The sequence below is a fragment of the Elaeis guineensis genome, chromosome 5 (assembly GCF_000442705.2).
Source record: "Elaeis guineensis isolate ETL-2024a chromosome 5, EG11, whole genome shotgun sequence".
NCBI lineage: Eukaryota > Viridiplantae > Streptophyta > Magnoliopsida > Arecales > Arecaceae > Elaeis > Elaeis guineensis.
The window spans coordinates 124,151,185-124,171,012 of NC_025997.2; the positions used below are offsets into that span (position 1 = coordinate 124,151,185).

General features: G+C 35.5%; 1 protein-coding gene across 1 annotated transcript; it reads right to left on the minus strand.

Moving 5' to 3' along the window:
• Positions 1-2,204: 2,204 nt before the first annotated feature.
• Positions 2,205-7,216, minus strand: LOC105045979 (probable serine/threonine-protein kinase PBL1). Its single transcript, XM_010924440.4, has 5 exons — positions 7,014-7,216; positions 5,496-6,171; positions 4,342-4,599; positions 3,624-3,743; positions 2,205-3,046 (listed from the first exon to the last, which is right to left on the minus strand). Exons 2-5 carry the CDS (start codon positions 6,132-6,134, stop codon positions 2,417-2,419), a joined length of 1,647 nt encoding a protein of 548 aa, XP_010922742.1. The 5' UTR covers positions 6,135-6,171; positions 7,014-7,216; the 3' UTR covers positions 2,205-2,416.
• Positions 7,217-19,828: the final 12,612 nt, after the last annotated feature.

Sequence of the window (19,828 nt, forward strand, 5' to 3'; positions counted from 1 at the left end):
AACAAGGAAGCCATGGAAAATCTTAGAAAAAGTGCGTCTTGTGTGGGTATTATTCTCGTTAATTATTACTAAGATGCCCATCCATTCAGTTTAGCATGCACTGGATCATAGAGAGACAAGCATTTATTGACTAAATTCCGAAATCAAATTGAGAATTGCCTTGTGGCCTGATCTAGAAAGAATATAGCAAATGATGAATTGTGCAACCTTGAAATGTTAAATGAGTTGATGCACCTTGACATATGAAATTTATCCCCTTTTTTCTCTTTCTAAAGAAAAGTACAGTTTTTAGCAATTTATAAAGATATAAAATATAAAGATCTAAAGGTCCTATTTTTAATACGTAGAAAAGAACAAAAGGTATCAAGGAAGAAATATACAAAGAATAATAGGAATCAGCTTTGTTTTAAATCTCGTTCTGAGAACTTAATGTCTATATATAACAACTGCAGCTTGAGTACCATCAGCTGCATTACAACCTAGATATATCATAGCTATCATATTTAGCCTACTAAACAAGTACATCTACTACAAGGGGAAAAAATTTGATCAGAGGGCATGAGAACTCTATATATGGTACCATAAAATGTTATCTGCTACGTACCTCCAGCCACCTTCCAAAACATCAAAGTCAAATGGATGGCCATTGTATAATGACTAGAGATAATTACTGAAACAAAATTATCTTCCATCACCTTGATCATCACTCGAGGGCTCGCCATTCTCATCCCTCAATGCGAGTAGACTTAGAAACTAAGCCATCGACAGCTAGCCCTCACAGTCCCCTCAATAGGTTGCTCCGTTCTGCTCTGCAAGAAGGGCAGGACAAGCCTCATGATTTGGGATCTGGCGTGTGTAATTAAAGCTCACCAGCAGGCTGTCCTTGGCGACAAACCTCTGAAGGTTTGGCAGAAATCCTCGAACAAGGCTTCCTTTGTGGGCTTATGGTGCCACCCAAAGAATATGCTGAATGTTACGTCAAGTGAGCTGCTTCATAAATGGCACCAACTTCCCCTTTGTTTCACCGAGCAGTAGGTGTTTAACAAACGATACCATCTTCCAGAAATTTATACCTGCAGAACAAAAACAAATTAGCATATTCTTTTTTTGATGTTGCTAACAAGAAGTAATTACTTCTTGTTTTAGCTTGCTCAAAGGTAATAATATGATGTTCTTATCCTAATCTCATGTAAAATTTCTGTCACATATTTATTATTATTGGTAAATGAATAGTATAAGACAGTTACAAGATTGGACGAGCACTACAAAGGATAAGCACCCAACAGGATAGGTGTTAAAAGAACTGCATGATCACAGCTGGGTAATCAAACCAACTCTAATAGAAACAGATCTTGTAATGATACACACATACGTACATACATATGTATACATACACATGTGCATATATACCGAGAGAGAAAGAGAGAGTATAAAGCTAATATGTGGAGTCCGCACACTATCCCGGGAAAGGTCAGACCTGGACAAGAAACTGATACTTCCAGCTACTGTATGTGACCCACCATCTTTGAAATACTCGGTACTAAAAATTTGTATGATTTGGAGATTCGTAAAGTTATTCAGGTGGCCAAGATTAACATATTTGCCAGAAATGACACCCAAAGTTGAGTGAAAACCATAGAAGGTCCAGATAATAAAGGAAAGACTAGCTATGGTACGTGTAAGCAAGACAGCGGTCACTGAAGACGTAGTTCGGTCATGGAGGTTGCGTGTCTAACTTGCAGCCAAGCGAAGCCAAAGAAGAAAGGAAAGGTCTAATGAACATTAATGCAAAACCTTGAGGCATTAATGGGGCCCAAAGGAACTGAAAAGCATGGAGGCTGCCTCAATTGTGGACCAAAACAAGAACAAAGTGGCAAATGGAAAAGCAGCGGCATAGGTCAACAATGACATCTCCACAGACCAAACCAAGAGCACTCAGTACTCACGAGTACTCGTTGGGCATTACGGATAGCTGAAATCTGAGAACATTGAAATCAAGAGCGTTCCCACATCTTTTATCATAAAAAGGGAGAATCTGTGCCTAACTTGAACCTGACTGCTTTGTTTCATGATGTGTTTAATGGTGATTGGAGCCAACATACAAGTTTTTCTCCAGAAATGAGCAGAGATCGTACGAATCTGTAGACAGGGAGGGCCCATGATCAGGTCACAATGGAGAGGCTAAACAAGGTCCACCTCACTCCTTGTAAAAAGCTGAAATCCATTCACAAGAGAAGGTTTACACTTCTTTTATACACAATTTGTCATCATAACCCCATGGATATTCCTGTGGGTTAGATGGGCAGATGAACAGACATCATCCACTTTGTATATCAGTAATCGAAATACAACTTACGAAATGTAAACAAACTAATAAAAATACCAAAAAAATAATAAGAGAAAAAACTATGAACAATTAAAACCCTTCCACCCCAGGCCTCCGTAGCAGCACAGGAGAAGGTGATTTCCTAACAGCATTGATCCTACTCTCTTCCAGTGAGATGGTTAAAGAACAAGTTCGAGGGGGAAGAGGCATGCTCATGGATGTTCTTGGTGACGATGATGTTTGGAATCCTGAGGGGGGTGAAGGTGAAAAATTTGATTGTGGCGGCGGGATTGTGATTCCATTGAGGCTAGGGGATTTCAGCATCTGTTTGCCTGCCACAGCAGATGGTTCTTGCAGAGGATAGCGGCAGGGGTATTTCATATCCTGAACATTCTTAAGGGATTCCATGATGGCCCTCATGGTAGGCCTCTCCGAGGGGTCCTTCTGAAGGCATTTCAAGGCAATATCAGCAACAGTCCGGGCAGCTTTGGGAGGGAAACGCCCTTTGATGCGGGGGTCTATGATAAGGGATAGACGGCAATCATCAGTGAGAAAAGGTCTGCTCCATTTGATGATGTTCCGTTCTTCTTTCTGATAGCGAGCGTCGAGATTCTTCCTGCCAGTCAGCAGTTCAAGGAGGACTATGCCAAAACTCCATACATTACTCTTGGGAGTAAGCAATCCTTTCTCCAAGGTCTCCACGGATAGATTTGCAGTAGCCTGAAGGGTGGAGGTTTACCCAAGATTATAAACCAGGGAGAAAGCACAACTAAAAAGAGAATTTTTCCTTAAATAATTTCTAGATTATTCACAAATGCAATAACCATACAAAATCATAATTAAATTCCCTATAATCTGATTTCCAAAGTTCTTATGGTGTTGCAAGTTGACATACTCCAAGCAGATGGAGAAAATAACGTATCTCTGGAAAGAAATCAGAACAAATAAAAGGTAATGATTTTTTTGAGAAATAATAGGGGTAAATGTAGTTCTAATTTAATAAGAAAAATGCATTGCTAATCTGCAAAGTCAACAGGATCACTCAAGTGCAAGGAGTTGCCCGGATTGGTATTCTTTGTGCAAAAGTCTTTCCAGATATGCACCCATGAGGTCAGTGCAGATGAATTGGTTGGGATGTAAATTGATCTATGGATGTAAACAAAATTAATGTTTAACAGTTACAAACAGTATACACCCTTAAAATACAAAAAGATATTGCATCTGCACATGCCATAATTTACTAGAGTGTCGCAAATTGGTGATCATTTTGTTATCATAATAAAGAAGTGGCACTTACAGCAGTTGCATTTGTAATCTCTATCTCTGAACTGGAGCTCACACATCCATATCCCGATAGCTTTGCACTGAAATCTTTGTCAACTTGTATATTTGAAGTTGAGAACTCGTTGTACATGGCCTATAAAAATTAGCAACAAATTATAAGACAAGAATCAGAAGTATACCCACAGTTCAAAACAGAAATAAAATTGATCATCCTTAGATTCCCATGCACAATTCCCTATGTAAGAAAAGGGCGCCACAATCCCGTCTATTTTTTGATGATAAAAAATTAACTATATCAGATGAAAATTTGCTGAACCTGCCTTTCAGAGGCTATATGATTTAGCATTTATGTCATTTCACGGTAAATTTAGTTTCTAAATATATTTTCTGAATTCTACATTAATGTTTAATTAACATCAAGGACTTCAGGTTTGTTGCAGTTCAAATTTCACCTGATAGTATGGCTAACTAGAAGAGAAAAATCGAATAACAGACTAGTCTAGCAGTCAAATTACAAAAAATAAAGTCATTCTTGTATACTGTAAAACCACTTCAAAAATTTCTGGTAACAATATATGTCATGAACAGAATTTTTTTTGAATACAGAGCAAGCCAACTGAAATAAAATCAAGTTGCTCCATGTATTACAGGAAAAATAGCACTCACAGCTAAGGTTCAAATCATGATGTTCAAATCAACAATAAAACAGGTCAAGGATGAAGTTCACTAACCTGAAAAGGTCCTTCTTCATGCAAAAATGCAAGGCCTTGTGCAGCACAGAGGGCTACTTTCATCCGTGTACTCCAGTCAATGGAAGGACCATCAGATCTCCCATAAAGAAGTCGATCTAAGCTTCCATAATAAAGCCTCTCATATACCAACATCCGTTCATCAGAGCCCTCACGTGCATGAAAACCAAGCAATTTACAAAGTTGAGGATGTTGTAAGGTTGCTAATGTGTTCACCTCATTCAGAAATTCCTTCAACCCCTGGAAGATTTGAAGCATGCATCTTATTTCAGATATCCTCCGGCAATTCAATCAGATATCAGATCATAAATATGCAAACAGGTAGGAAAAGCACAACTTTCGACTGGATATGCATACAGCTGAAGCAAGTAATTTGCATCTGTTCCCAACTCTTTGACCAGTTTTAGACTATAGTAATTGTCAGATCATGCAGAACATCACAAGAATGTTAAATACAGGTGGTACTTTCAGCCTTAAACATGGCACTTGCAGCTGAATTCAAGCAAAATACAATTCATCAATAAATTCATTGCAGGCAGTGTGACAAAACCGTACATAACCATGTAAAAAAAATTAGTTATACTGCTACTAGCACTCTGATTCGGGAAATTACGTGCAAAAGGGATTCAATTATGCAGATTATGATTCCCAGGATGTCACGATAATATTGCTGCTTGGTGTAAAATGAACATGCATGGCGTGCAAGTATACTGTCAGAGTTTATTGATATGGTGTCCTTTAAGAAGCAAATAGTGATATCAAGCAAATTGCAGTAGTCTTAGTCTTTGGGCAAAATACAGAATGGTTGAGAACACTTATGATGATGATTAACTGGCTCTAGATGGTGGAGGTTTTTCTTGTGTTATATTGTAGAAGTTCCATGAAGTCTTCATTGGCTAATTCAAGTTGTTATATGATTCTCTTTACAAGCATGTGGTTTTGTGTTTATTGCAAATTAGTCTTAGTGTCCTAGGTAACTAACATGAATCCTCATAATTAACAATAAATAGGGTACTTTCAAATCGATGGATTGCACCTTCAAGGCAAAGGTCAGAATAGACAAAAAAATAAGTATAAATGAGAAGAATGCCTTGGTACATAACTATGGGCAAGTATGATATCTGAGCATATGTTACCTGCGAGGAAGGAAGCAAACGAGTGACTGTGGCTTCAATCCTCTTGAAGCCTGTGGTGTCATCACCAAAGGATGCCTTGTAAACTGTGGATGAGATACCTTCTGACACACACCGATCAACAGAGAATTGCTGGCATGCTAAGGAAATCTCTTCGAAGGAGAAATTTCGAAGCCCTCCTCCTGCTGACGGAGGCAAAGGCAAAGGACCAGAAGTCAGAATAGGGCCACTAACATTGCTCAATTTGAAACTACCCCTATTCTTCAAGCCAGAGGTCGCTTGAGGTGATGGTAAAGGGAGAGGCAGGGGATTTGAAAAGCGCTGTTCTTTTACTGATCCTCCTCTACCCTTAAATTCTTCTTGGTCATCCAATTCTATCGATGAGAACGCATCGTGATCCACCACAACAAGACTACAAGGAGCTGACAATGCTCGGGCTCTGCTGTTAGCTACTCGGCTAGCTGATTGGGCCAATTCGGTTCTGTTCCTGAAACTTGGAGGAGCCGATTGGAGCGATGGACCACGAGATTCTGGTTCAGGAAGAGAGGTAGCCATATTCTCCTGACTGATAATAGGTTTCTTGTTCACAAAGTGCCCGCTTTTCTTCTTCTTCTTATTTTTCAAGACGGTGAAGCAGCCCATCTTGTCGAGCGCTAAAGAATCAGATTTATCCTGCTTTCTGTGAGACCAAAGAGAAGCATAATCAAGTACAATTAGAACTAATTAAGGCGACAGAAATTGAAAACTGGTTATCCCAGTTAAGAGAAAGCACCAACCCAGCTGGTTTGCATCAGCAAAACAATTAGAACTACTTGTATAATTGCATGCTAATGACACACAATTTCATGGCTTCCACTGTAACTTAAGGATAGAATCTGCTAAATTGGATGATGATAACTTAAGGACACAATTTCATGCTAATCCCGCATAATAATACAAACAAAAGACGATGTCATGCTACAAGCTCCACCCCAAAACACACGCGCCCCACCCCACGCGCACCCAAAAAGAAAAAGAAAGAAAGAAAGAAAGAAACCCAGCGTCTAAGAGGCACTCAGTACCAATTTATATTCCTTCCCTAAATTCCATAATTATTTCAAGAATAATCGACGATTGGATGCATATTCTTATTCAAATTGACCAGACCAAGTTACTGCATCTTCATTGGACGAATCCCCAACTGCCTCCAAATATTTATTCGAATCTCCCCACCAACAAAATTCTAAGTAGCGATCAATAAAAACCTGTAATTCTAATTCGACCCAAAACTCCGTAAAATTACGCAAGAAGATCGATGATTCAGACCAGCCCATCAGCAAGTCTTAGATAAAAAAGGGAAACAAATAAAAACCTAAACCCATCAAACAAGATTCCAGATAAAGCTTCTACCTTTATAGATTTACCAGGCGAATAAAACCTTAAAACATTCAAAAATCCCTCCTAAACCCCGATTTCTCTTTTGATCAAAATTCCCCGAATCGTCGCCAAAAAAGAGTAAAAAAGGGAAGAAAAGAATCCAACCTTGGAGGAAGGCCTTCAGCTTCGCCAAGCGACACCGTTCCAGAGGCAAATGTTTCAGCGGAGGGATTGAGAAACCCTAAGATGACAAATCGAGACAGAAGAAGATGGGAGAAGGAGAGGAGAGGATGATTAAAATAAAATTGAAACTAAATTGGGGGAGAATGGAAGTAGTAGTCAGACGGGAAAAAAAAAAAGGAAAGAAGAAAAGGAGAGAGAGAGAGAGGGGGGGGGGGGGGGGCGCGAAGATGATGGTGACGCAGCGGCACTGGTCAAAGCCAGCGATATTGCAAATTTTGCAATAGCCAGACGTCTTGCTATATCCCTGCCCTTCCTACCCCTCTCAGAAAAATGCCCCTACCACTTGCGCTGAATCTCAACGATGCCATCCGCTGTGTACTTGATAGATTTTTCTTTTTTGGATAATTTTGCGTGGCCATAAAATTATTTCATGATTTTAACCTTAATATAAATTTTAATATTACAGTCATATATAAAATACTAATAATTCAAAACTTTAGACATAAAAAAAAAGCTAATAACTATTATCAATATTTGTGTATAGATTTTTTTTTAAAACTATTATGATGCATTTAGTTCACTCATGACCTATAAATTATAATCAAATATTTAATATTAAAAAATTAAAATTAAAATAATTAGAAAAAAATTACTACTAAAATTTGACTGATATTATTGAAATTACATATTATCTAAAAATATAAAGTCACAAGAGCTTATAATTTATTATTATTTTTATAAAATATTAATAATTTATTTTAAACAATTAGTTTGTTAAGGTTTTGAGCATTAACTGGCTTAATTGTTAAATAAAGATTACAATTGGATATTTACAATATATAAAAATTATTGAAAGTGAGATAATCCATTAATCATATTTTATGGGATATAAGAAGCCACTGTTGTTTGATATTATGGAAAAAATATTTTATTTAAATTTATAAAAAACTATAGCAAGTCTATTGTAATTTTTATTTTTTCTTGTACAAATTAATTTAGATTTATGAGGGACCGTAGGGTAAATATGAAGGGAAGATGCCATTTTCGTAATTATGTGCAGTAGGAAGGAAGGGTAAACAAGAAGTGGAGATGCCATTTTTGTAATTTTGTGCAATGGGAAGGGCGTAGGGAATATCCTCCGCACATATTCCGGGGGTCGATGCAGCTGATGTGACAACCCAGTCAAAGACGGAAAATTATATTCGCAAGCCGTTTTGGGTGTAGTCAAAGCCACGCAGGAATGATGGTTTTTGACCGCTTTCTATCCGTTGGATCGTCGTCGGACGGAGGAATCAACGGCCCAGGCTTCCCATCGTCCACGGTGGGACCCATTTTAGTTGGCCTGAAATAGCGGTGTGTCTCACGATGGCGAGATGGGCACCGCCAATTCAATGCAAGCATGATTAGATTATATCAATCAAAATTTTAAACAATTTCCAGCTAATCTCGATCTAATCATTAGCGGTTGATGTAACATTGATCACAGCCGTCAAATCGATGGATCATGTGCCGCACGGAAATCTGAGATCGGTGTATGCACCTTACATTCTAATACCATAGATTTCGCTTGGAGCATACGGTGCTCTGGAATTAGACAAAGAAGATGCGTGTGGACACGATACGTATGACCTGTATCTTACTTGGCCGTAAGTATCCTTGCGTGGAAAAGCCTTCAGACCAATTTTGAGGGGAGAGAGGTGAGTCATCATTTGAGGGTCTAAGATTATGCTTCTACCACCATCTTCATGCATTTTTATTTTATTCATAGGTATCATTTTGATATTTATTATTATAATTTTGATAAGACATTTTATACATTCAAATACGATAAGAGAGCATATATGATAGAGAGAATGACAAATATAATTTTCAGTCGTAGGGAGAAGAATGCAAATGGGGTAGACACTATAATACGAGGAACATGCATAGGATTGTGATGGATTTAATTATTTTCAAGCTATATTATATTTATCTTGTGTGGGGAGACATTATGGTTGAATAGAAGGCCCTTCCAAGCTGCAAGTTGTTGCTGATGGATATTTTTCTATGTCAAATTAATGGATGTATTCTAGTGATTCCATGATAGTAAAAGTCAAAGATGACCATATTCTTCTCTTTTGTTAATTAAGCTTCACCATATAAATCATTTGATAGCGGCCATCCTAACTTTTTGAAAATATTATATATATATATAGGAGTAGATTTGGATAAGATCGATCGGATTTGGATTCAAATTCAATCAGATCAAAACTAAATAATGAAGGTCCTACATTAATAATCCAAGCTGTTGGATATGATCTAATACTCCAAAAATATTTGTACCTCAAAAATTATATGATTTGAAAACTCCTAGTTTATGCATTAAGTGATCAAAAAAATACATCTAATTCAATTTTATTTAGATTGTCCAATTTTTAACTATTTATGTATAGATTAGAAATATTTAAATTGTATAATTATTTGTGAGCAAATAGTTTCGAGGTATTAGATCAGATTCAACGGTTTGGATCATCGATATAGGACTTCTATTATAGAGTTTTAGTTTAATTAGATCTGAATCCAAATTTGATCGATCTGATTTTAACTTAAGGAGTATTTTCATATTATAATTATCTAAATTTTTCAAATTCTCTTATACACTCACAGGTGTTACATGGCTAATTTCAATCTAAAGAAATGCTTATGGAAAGGAGACCTTCAATACATGATATGTTGCTTCAATTCAATTCAGAAATTAGTTTAGAAATTTTTACGGAAAGCACAGCTAAGTAACTTTATATCATATTATTAAAAATTCTATCTTTCTCAACATTACTGTATTTTGGGAGCAATTTGGCTTTGTCACTGGATCTTGCCGTATTCTATCAGTGGAAAGCAGATTTTTTTCTCCGAAAATATTTTATTTCAGAATTTGTTAATCTAGTATGACTTGTTTAAAATAATAACATCATTAACGAGCAATATTTTCAATGAGAACATGTGCATAACAAGAATATAATTCCAACGGCTTGTAAAGTCAATGATCAAAGGTCTTACAATTTAATAGAAAAAAAATGTAATACGGCTATCCTAAGCTCATTTTTATGTCTCTCTTACTCCCCACCCTACCTCCTCCTTTAGCTATTCTTGTATAAATCTTGAATGCATTCTCCACTTAAATTTTGAATAACAATCAAATTTAATGATGATAGCTCCAGAGAAATTGGCAACTAGATAACGGAAGCTAAAGTTTTCTGCCTTTAAATTATCTAAATTATATTTCTTTAGATTAAAAAAAAAGAAATCATCAATTGATGAAGGTTAGCCTAAGTGAAACGTTAGGGCACACCTCATATGATTTGAACCTGAAAGTGCACTCCAACTGGAGGAACGATGCAACAATTAGGCTATAGTACGTTTTGCTCTTTTCCCTTTTGCTTGTCACGAGTTCATTGTAATTTTATAAACATTACTGATGTATAAATAAAATATATTTAATGTATTAGAAGTATTTCTCCAAAATATAGCAATAGAAATGCGAGCAGTATGGACAAATTGGTAACAGTAATGACATACTTTTTCGAATAGTTTTAATTGGCAAACGAGGATTAATTTGTGATGCATGTACTACAGAGTCTTCTTCCTTATCATAGATGTCCCTTGAAAATGTCAGTTTTGTCTAATTACAAGGATTTTTCCTAGCATTTCTGTTTTTGACCACTTATGATATACCCAGCCAAGTTCTGAGCATTTATTTTCTAGCCCATGATTGAGTCCCCACACACGTCAGTGCAGGATGCAAACCCTATCATGTGGTCCATAAATTGCCTATGAATCCAAGAAAATATACGTTATCTAAGAAGTCCATCTAGAAGGGATGCGAAGTTTGGCAACATGCATAAAACCCTAATTGTTGATTAATATATCAACTAATACTAAAAACTTATGGATGCATCATCCTCACCTACCCCCATAATGAATACTTAATAAAAGCGATGAGCAAAAGATCACCTATCTCCAGCGCCATATAGTAGACCACAGAGTTTCGTTTGGTTCAGCTGCCAAGGCTTGCATGGGTCCAATTCAAAGTTCCATCAACCTAAGTCAAAGCTCGAACTGAGGTTTGAATCCAAAGCACTATAAGTCTTTTAGTATCAAAGAATAATGATCGCTATCTACCGAAGGAAAGAATAATGAGAGCTAGGTGTACTTTGCCATCGTCCAATTTTCCACAATCTAGGTTTTACACGCCTTTAATTCAGGCAGCTAGGCAAAAATGTGAACATGGTAGGTTTGGCTTGCAAGAACCGTCATGTTTGGATTTAGTACGAGAGTCCTTGGGTCGACTTCCTTTTTTTGAATTTTAGCCAAAAGTTTCTGCAATCAAAGACGTGTTGGTCTCCCAAAGACTTCTTTTAATGTAAGTAAGGTCAGGTCCAGATCTATATGAATGACAAACGAGAAGATGAAGCACTTGGAGTCTCTCCGCAAGAAAATATCAGCAGGAAGATGATATCATGGGAGGAAAACCTAGGAAGTCCTTCACTTATTCAAAAAGAATTCACTGGTGAGCATATTTGTAAGAACCTGCTTCATTTGACTACTGGGTTAATTGTGGCATCTTTCTCACTGGGTTCTTACAATTAATGTCTCTGCTTTTAGTTATGATTTTTGGGTTCTTTGTTTTGGCTATGGGGATGAAATGAACTCAGATATTGTCAGGTTTAATTTGTTACGCCGGACCGTGTGAGGCTCCTTTTGTAACAACATTCATTAATAATCTTTGAATAGACGTGAGAAGGGCATAACCCCTACTTGTGCATGTGTGTGTGTGTGAGAGAGAGAGAGAGAGAGAGCGAAGGCGTAAAGATGATGCAGCTACGTAGAATAGATGGTATTCTAATCAAAGACTCATGGCTCAGTATATGAGGTATTGTTCATTCTAGTCTATAGACCTCACAATTCTGTCCTTTAAAAATACCTCATGTGAGAAGTCCTTATTTTTACCATAGTCTCTAGAGGAGTCGTGTATAAATGGAAGGTGCTCTTTTCATTTTTACCACAGCCTTTGGGAGTGTGTATGGATGGGAGGTGCTCTTTTTTTTATTTTTACTACAGACTGATACATGGACAGGAGGAGCCTCACTGTCCAAAGGAGATGCATTGGCCCCATAGTAGGTGTCAATGTTATGGTCAAGAGCTCATGCTTCGCATATGAGGTATTGTCCGTTCTAACCTATGGACCTCATAGTTTTATCTTTTAAAATACGTCTCACGTGAGAAGGATGGTTCTTTCTTATATAAACCAGAATTTTTCTTGACTTACAACTAATATAGGACTAATGAAACTCTCTACTCTACACCACAATACATGATTTAGCTTCAAAAGGCTCCAACTTGTCCCTGCATAATTACAATTTATTTTCTTGCATCAATGATGGCAAAAATTGATCTGACCCAGCCAAATCTGTTTAGGCCGGGTGATGCGGGACAATCCTAAAGAAGAGAAAAAAAAATCAATTCTAATAATCAAGCTCTCTTCTGTTCATCAACAATAAATTACGTCCAGCCATGGGCTCATTATTTCCATGACAGACAGTATAGTTGCCTATACTCTACTCAGGAGGCGTGATTGATTGATACGAAACTAAAGCAAGATCAATCTAAATGATACAGACGAATGCCATTCGAGAGATCAGTAAACAACTAGCAATAGAGAATTTCATAAACAGATAGCAGAAATTAAACATGCTCACGAGTAAATGCAAAAAAAAAAGAAGAATGAAACGAGAGAAAATAAAACATTAAATCCGTGAGAAAAATTCAAGAAGATGATAAGAATCCGAATCGTGGTAGTTAAGAATTACTCTGATTAGGGCTCTTAATCTTTTAACTAAACAGATCCATCGATAAAGAACTAGGTCTTTACCAACATCGGATTAAAAAAAAAAATCAAAAATCAATTGATAAGGAACGAAGGTCCTTGACAGCATATGATCTGTAAAATAAGAAATCACTCCTTCTCTCAAGATAGATGAAAATTCTGGAGGAGATAGATCTTCTCTTGGCGGGATAGACTTGCATGGGTAGATGGTGGAGTCGAATCAGAGTCGCAGGAACATTGGATCTTAAGTAGAAGAAGTAGGATAGAAAGTGGGCTTCACACCCTCTCCTTGTGAGGCAATTTTGGGTCTCACACCCTCTCCTTAGTGATTGACACAAGTATTTGTGGAGTTTGTAAAATCATTCATCGTCCTCTTCATGAAAGATACAAAGATTTATATAGGATTCTAAGGGTTCTGTTTCTTTAAGAATCTTTTATCTTTTACAAGAAATAAATCAGCCCTCCACAAAAAAGTAAAGCATTATATGTGATAAAACAATCTACTATGGGAAAAAAATCAACCTTCAACAAAATAAGTAAGTAGTCAAGAACTCTTAAGGAATTTTAGGGAAGAAATGGAACTCCATGTGGGTGCTTGATGCTTGATACAATTTGGCATGAGCACGGCACACGCTGGCATGCATATTTCTTCTCTTGGCATGTGGAGAGTGGTGGCTCCAAAGATGACGTGGATAAATCCAAATATGGCCCTATGGACCCAAAGCTAAATACATTAAAAATTTATTGACTGAAAATAAATAATTAAAGTATAATCAATTTAATGAGGCTTCTTCGGTCTAAATCAAATTTAAATCATATTGTCGACTTTTTGATGGCTGATGTCCGCACCATCGGGTTAGTTACGATGAGTTTTTAAGTTTTGATTAGTTTTGTGTTAGACTTTTCAACCCAAGTATTGATAAATTAGGTGCATGTTGAATGATTGACTTGAGCCGAGGCGACTTTTGGAAATCCATCAGGTTTGATTGTGTCATTCAGCTTAATCACGGCTGTCTTAAGGTTGGGTTATCTCCAAAAGACAACAACTAAACCAATCTCTGCAGGGGCACAACCATACATCTAAACAATTAATAATACCTAACACCACAAACACACCATTATAGGAAATTTATAGATTTTCCTATAATCTGTATAACAACAGGATCATTCTTGGAATACGATTGGCCGGACCAGGTTCACCAAAACAACCATCAACACTTTATATACAAGAAGAAGAAAAATTGAGAAGAAAATAATTTGGGGATAATAATTTTGGAGGAAAAAAATGATTTTCTTAGAGCCTGTTTGGATTGTTCTATAAAATTATACTAAGAATCCTGTAGGATTTATACATTAGACCTAGTCCAATACAACCAGTAAGAATATATCCTACATGTTGGATTAGGTTTATATTCATAAAATGTCAAAGAATAGCTTGAGAATGGGCCGGCCCAAATCTTATGGGAAGAAAAAAGATCTCGGCCCAAATCCTTATTAGAAAAATATAGCAGCAAGACTCAATAGTCCTTGGGTGCAAAATCTCTCCGGAACATGCCAGCCTCTCTTCTGCGCTGCAGGATAAAATCTTGAACAAAGATGCTGTTGTTCTCTCACAAACCATGGAGGGCACCATTCCATTCCAACTCAAATCCAAGACAATTAATTTTATTCCAACTAGAATAGCACTAGAATAAAAAACTAAAAACTGTAAAAAGATAACAAACTAGGAAATAATCCTAGTACGACCAAACTATGCAGTGACTCAATATCCTCAGCAGCAGGCTCTCAAGGATAACATGCAGTCCCAACACGCCAGAGCAAAACCAACAGACAGTAGGTATCACTCGCCTCTTTCTTTGGAGAAGATGGATCCGACAGGCCACCAGCAAATTTGGGTTGAACCATTGAAGAGTCTTGATGTCGGATTTGTCGGCTACTGGTCATGCTTTCAAATGCTTTGTTTTAATCTGATATAACTCAATGCCAACCTATGCCAACGCATTGCCATCCCTGGTTCTCATAAATGCGTCATTGGTATTTTTGTAACACATTGTGCTGGAGTGAAAAGAGTTGATCTTTATGAATTCCTAAAGTTTCCATCATTATAATAAAGACTGTAAATATTTATAGTTACATGTACAAATTAAGCATGATATTAAGATCTCCCAGCCAGCCATAAAACCCTTCTAGCGTGATATATAACGCAGAGAAAATCTAGAAAGATACATAGTATAAATATTGAGGGTAAAAGTTCATTCATAAAAATATTCAAATTTTCTTAATTACACTAGTTGCTGCATGTATTTGAGACTAGCCATGTATAGCCTAAGCTATGCTAAATTTGGCATATATCTATATAATATAATACAAAGACCAGGCATTCCAGTAGGGGTTGCATATTACTTGTGTACATTGCTTAACCTCAAACAATGCTCACTCAAGAGTTATGTAGGATTTTTCATAAGGTTACCGCCCAGACCCCCGAGACTACGATGAGTCGGGAAAGATTTAAGAGAATATAACCATGCTGAAAGTCTTTAAAAGAGAAATTCTTTATGTACTGTAAACAGTATAAAAAATCTGACGTAGAGCCTACAGCCCTATTTTATTGGTTCATGCAGTCATTATTTTTTAATACATATTTAACACCTACAGTTTTATTTTTTTATTTGAAATTTTGAACGACGAAAATATCTCTACTCTTTGAAAAAGATTATGACATCTTATGTTCATATTATGATATTTTACGTACAGAAAGTCATAATTTGATGCAGGATGTCATAATTTGATGCAGTATGTCATAATATGCTACATGATGTTATAATTTTTTCAAAGAATAGAGATATTTTTCGTCATTCAAAATTTTTAAACGAAAAAGCAGAACTACATACATTAAATGCATGTTGAAAAGTTGTTGGATAAAAATATCTCTCCCATTTTATGATAGCCTAGGCCATATTATGACATCCTGTGTGCAGGAAGTCATAATTCGACGCAGAATGTTATAAATGTCAGAATGTCATAATCTTCTGGACCATATTATGATATCCTGCATATAGGATGTCATAATATGTCAAAATATTATAATTTTCTGAACCATATTATAATATCTCACATGCAAAAGATCATTATTTGACGTAGGATGTCATAATATATCACAAGATAATATAATTTTTTTTCAAAAAAAAGAAGTCCTTTCGTCATTTAAAATTTCAAATAAACAAGTGGGATTGCAGATATTCAATGCGTGTTGGAAAGCGGTGGCTACGTGGATCAATTGGACAAAATGGTGCACTCCATTTTGGATTTTCTACACAGCTCGTGATGCACAAAAAAATTTTTATCTTTAAAAATTACTTTCAATCATGCACTACCACATCAGCAAGTAGATGGGAGTGCATGTAACCTATGCTTGAGCACATGACCAAGTAGAAGCATACATAGCAAATCTCATGCAATGCATAGGCCTGCGGTTGGTTTACATTAGATTGCAATTGAATGCCTCTCCCAAGTCCTGCTGCTCCCAAATTTAAAGTTGCATAAGCAGGTTTGGATTTAGGATAAATAGGATTGGATTATAAATAGATTGATCTATTAAATATATTTAATATTTAGGTATAATCTGAATTTCAGAACTTTGACTCATTTAATCTATTCAATTCTATTTAAATCATTTTGAGTCAGATAATTTGTTAATCTATTTAACCAGTTTACCATACGTGTGACTTGTTTAAAACATGTTTAATCCAATCCGTTAAATTTATTATAAATCTATTTAATTTATTTAACTTAATTTAATTTATTTAATAAATTAATTAAGTAGATCACATCGAATTATTATCTTAATAAATAAAAGAAATTTAAATCTAAATTTTTGAGCTATTTAACAAATAGATCAGATTCGGATGGATTACCGGCCTTACCCAAAATGCTCCAACCATGCACTTGCTGGGAAGGATTTATAGCTGAGACATAATATTCCGTGCCCATGATGGCAGTAAACCTAACCAAAACATATATTAGATGGTGGTTGTTGAATTTTAGATCAGCAGGCCCATGGTATTAGGGTTGTTATTAGGATTGTTTAAAGCTTGAATTTTTGAATCCATCAAATGTCAATCCAGTTTTCAACCAAGCTTGTTAAAAGTTTTAATTCAAATTTGAACCGAGCTTGAATTGGTTTCTAGCTTGATTTAGCATTTTCAAGCTGATTAATTAAACTTGCCAAAATTAAACTCGCATCAAGCTTGAAATAGTTATAAATAAATCAAGCTTGATATTAACTTTCAAGCTGGATATTAATTTCAAATCAAGCTAGGCTCAAATTACGTGTTGTGGTCCCGGCCCTTAGGTAGCTCAAGAAAATTATGTGGCCCAGAACCGGAAGGGTGTAATGTTACATGCTATTGCCAAATCAAGCCACATGCCGAATTCAAGTGATGTTCCTATATTTTTAATGCTGTGGTCCTAAAATCTCTTGGTCAGAAAAATTTTTTGTGCACCGTGGATGATGTAAAAAATTCAATATAGAGCATACTATTTTACATAATTGATCCACGTAATCATCGCTTTCCGACATGCATTTAATACTTTTAGTTTCACTTTTTCTTTTTAAATTTTGAATGATGAAAATATCTTTGTTCTTTGAAAAAAATTATGATATCTTATGTTCATATTATGATATCATGTATACAGAAAATCATAATTTTGATACAGAATATCATAATATGTCACAATATGTCATAATTTTTTTTAAAAAATAAAAATATTTTCGTCATTCAAAATTTTCTAACAAAAAAGCAGAATTATAAGCATTAAATACGTATTGAAAAATGATTGGATAAAAATGTCTCTTCGATATTATGACATCTTAGACCATATTATGACATCTAGGGTCATATTATGATATTCTGTGTGTAAAAAGTCATAATTTGACATAGAATGTCATAATTTTTTGGATCATATTATGATATTTTACGTGTAAGAAATTATAATATATTACAAAATATCATAATTTTTTTAAAAAATAAAAATATTTTTATCATATAAATTTTTTAAATAAAAAAATAAAATTATAAAAATTAAATATATATTAAAATATAATGGTTACATGAATCAACCGTAAATAATAATGTACATCAGAATTTTCTATGTTGCCTGCAGTGCACAGAATAATTTCTCCTCTACATTGCCTGCAGTGCAAAGTTGAACAATCACATTGGATGAACAAGGATTATTGGGCCTGACACACGTGGCTTTCTTATGGACACCAGGTTTTCTGATTTTGACCGAAGGATAAGACGTATAAGTGCAAAAAAGACACGCTTTAAGCCCATATATAGACTCATGGTTAACAAGTGGAAGTCTTTGTGCACCGCATATGATGCAGCAAAAATATATCATCCTGTACACGATCAATTTTTAATATATATTTAATATTTATAATTTAATTTTTATTTAAAATTTTAAATAATAAAAATATTTTTATTTTTTTAAAAAAAATTATAACATCATGTAGTCATATTATGACATCTTACTGTCAAATTATGACTTTTTATACAACAACAAATAATAATTTGATCATAAAATATAAGAAGGAAGATATTTTCATCATTTAAAAATTTTATAAATTTTTAATAAAAAAATATCTTTTTATAATTTTTAGAAAAAAAATTATAACTTTCTGCTACGTAGAAAATTATAATTTGATCGCAGGATATTTTAATATGGTCTCAGGATATTATAATATGACCACAGGATGTTATAATTTTTTTAAAAAAAGATGAATATTTTCGTTATTTAAAATTTTAAATCAAAAAATAAAATTATAAACATTAAATACGTATTGAAAAGTGATGATTATGTGATCTATATTAGGAATGTACATTGCCTATATATCAGGAATATACAGAATATTAGGAATGTACATTGTCTAGAATATCTTTTTACAATGGCATGTTACAGAATATTAGGAATGTACATTGTCTAGAATATTGTCTAGAATATTTTATAATTACTATGGCATGTTTTTGAATTAGGAAGATCACGTGATTGATACCGTGATCTCTCCAATTTCCTGTCTGTTTCTCTTTTCTTCATCTCTATATATGGATGTACATATCATAGTGAAATACAAGAAAAAGATATCTTCTCCATTTTTTTATGTTTCTCCTCCTTTTTTTGAATCTCTCAAGCTTTTCTTTTACATGGTATCAGAGCGGGGTCGTCATTGATCCAAGTCTTTTCCTCGATTAAGCGCTTACAGCAGGTTGTTGCTGAAGCGTCCTCTTGCACGTAGCTGGAGGCAAATAGTTGCTACATCTTGTCCTCATCAACATGTCCGATCAAATCGATCAGAGCACCACAATCGAATCTATGGTGGATGGTTCGTCATCGACCTTAAATACTGCGCATGATCCGGCATCTCCCTATTTCATCTCACCTTCAGAGAATCCTGGGAATGCCCTTGTGACATCTCTACTCAAGGGACCGAACTATCCTGCATGGCGAAGGGCCATTATCACTGCTCTTCGAGCCAAACGAAAAATTCGGTTCGTTGATGGGACACTTGCACGACCTATAGATGGATCGCGGGATCATTTTCTCTGGGATACGTGCAATTCAATGGTGATGTCATGGATCTACAACTCTGTTGTACCAGAAATCTATGATAGCATCTCTTTTTTTGAAAGTGCTCGAGATATTTGGGTCGATCTTGAGGAAAGATACTCTCAAGGTAATGCTCCTCGCATTCATGAGTTAAAGACTCAAATCTGGAGTTTCAGGCAAGGCAATGATATGACTATTGCCACTTATTATGCCCATCTTCGTGGCTTGTGGGAGGAACTTACGGCTTATTCCAAGGTGCCGACTTGTTCATGTGGAGCCACTAGAGAGATCCAAGTTGAGAAAGAAGAAGAGAGACTACATCAGT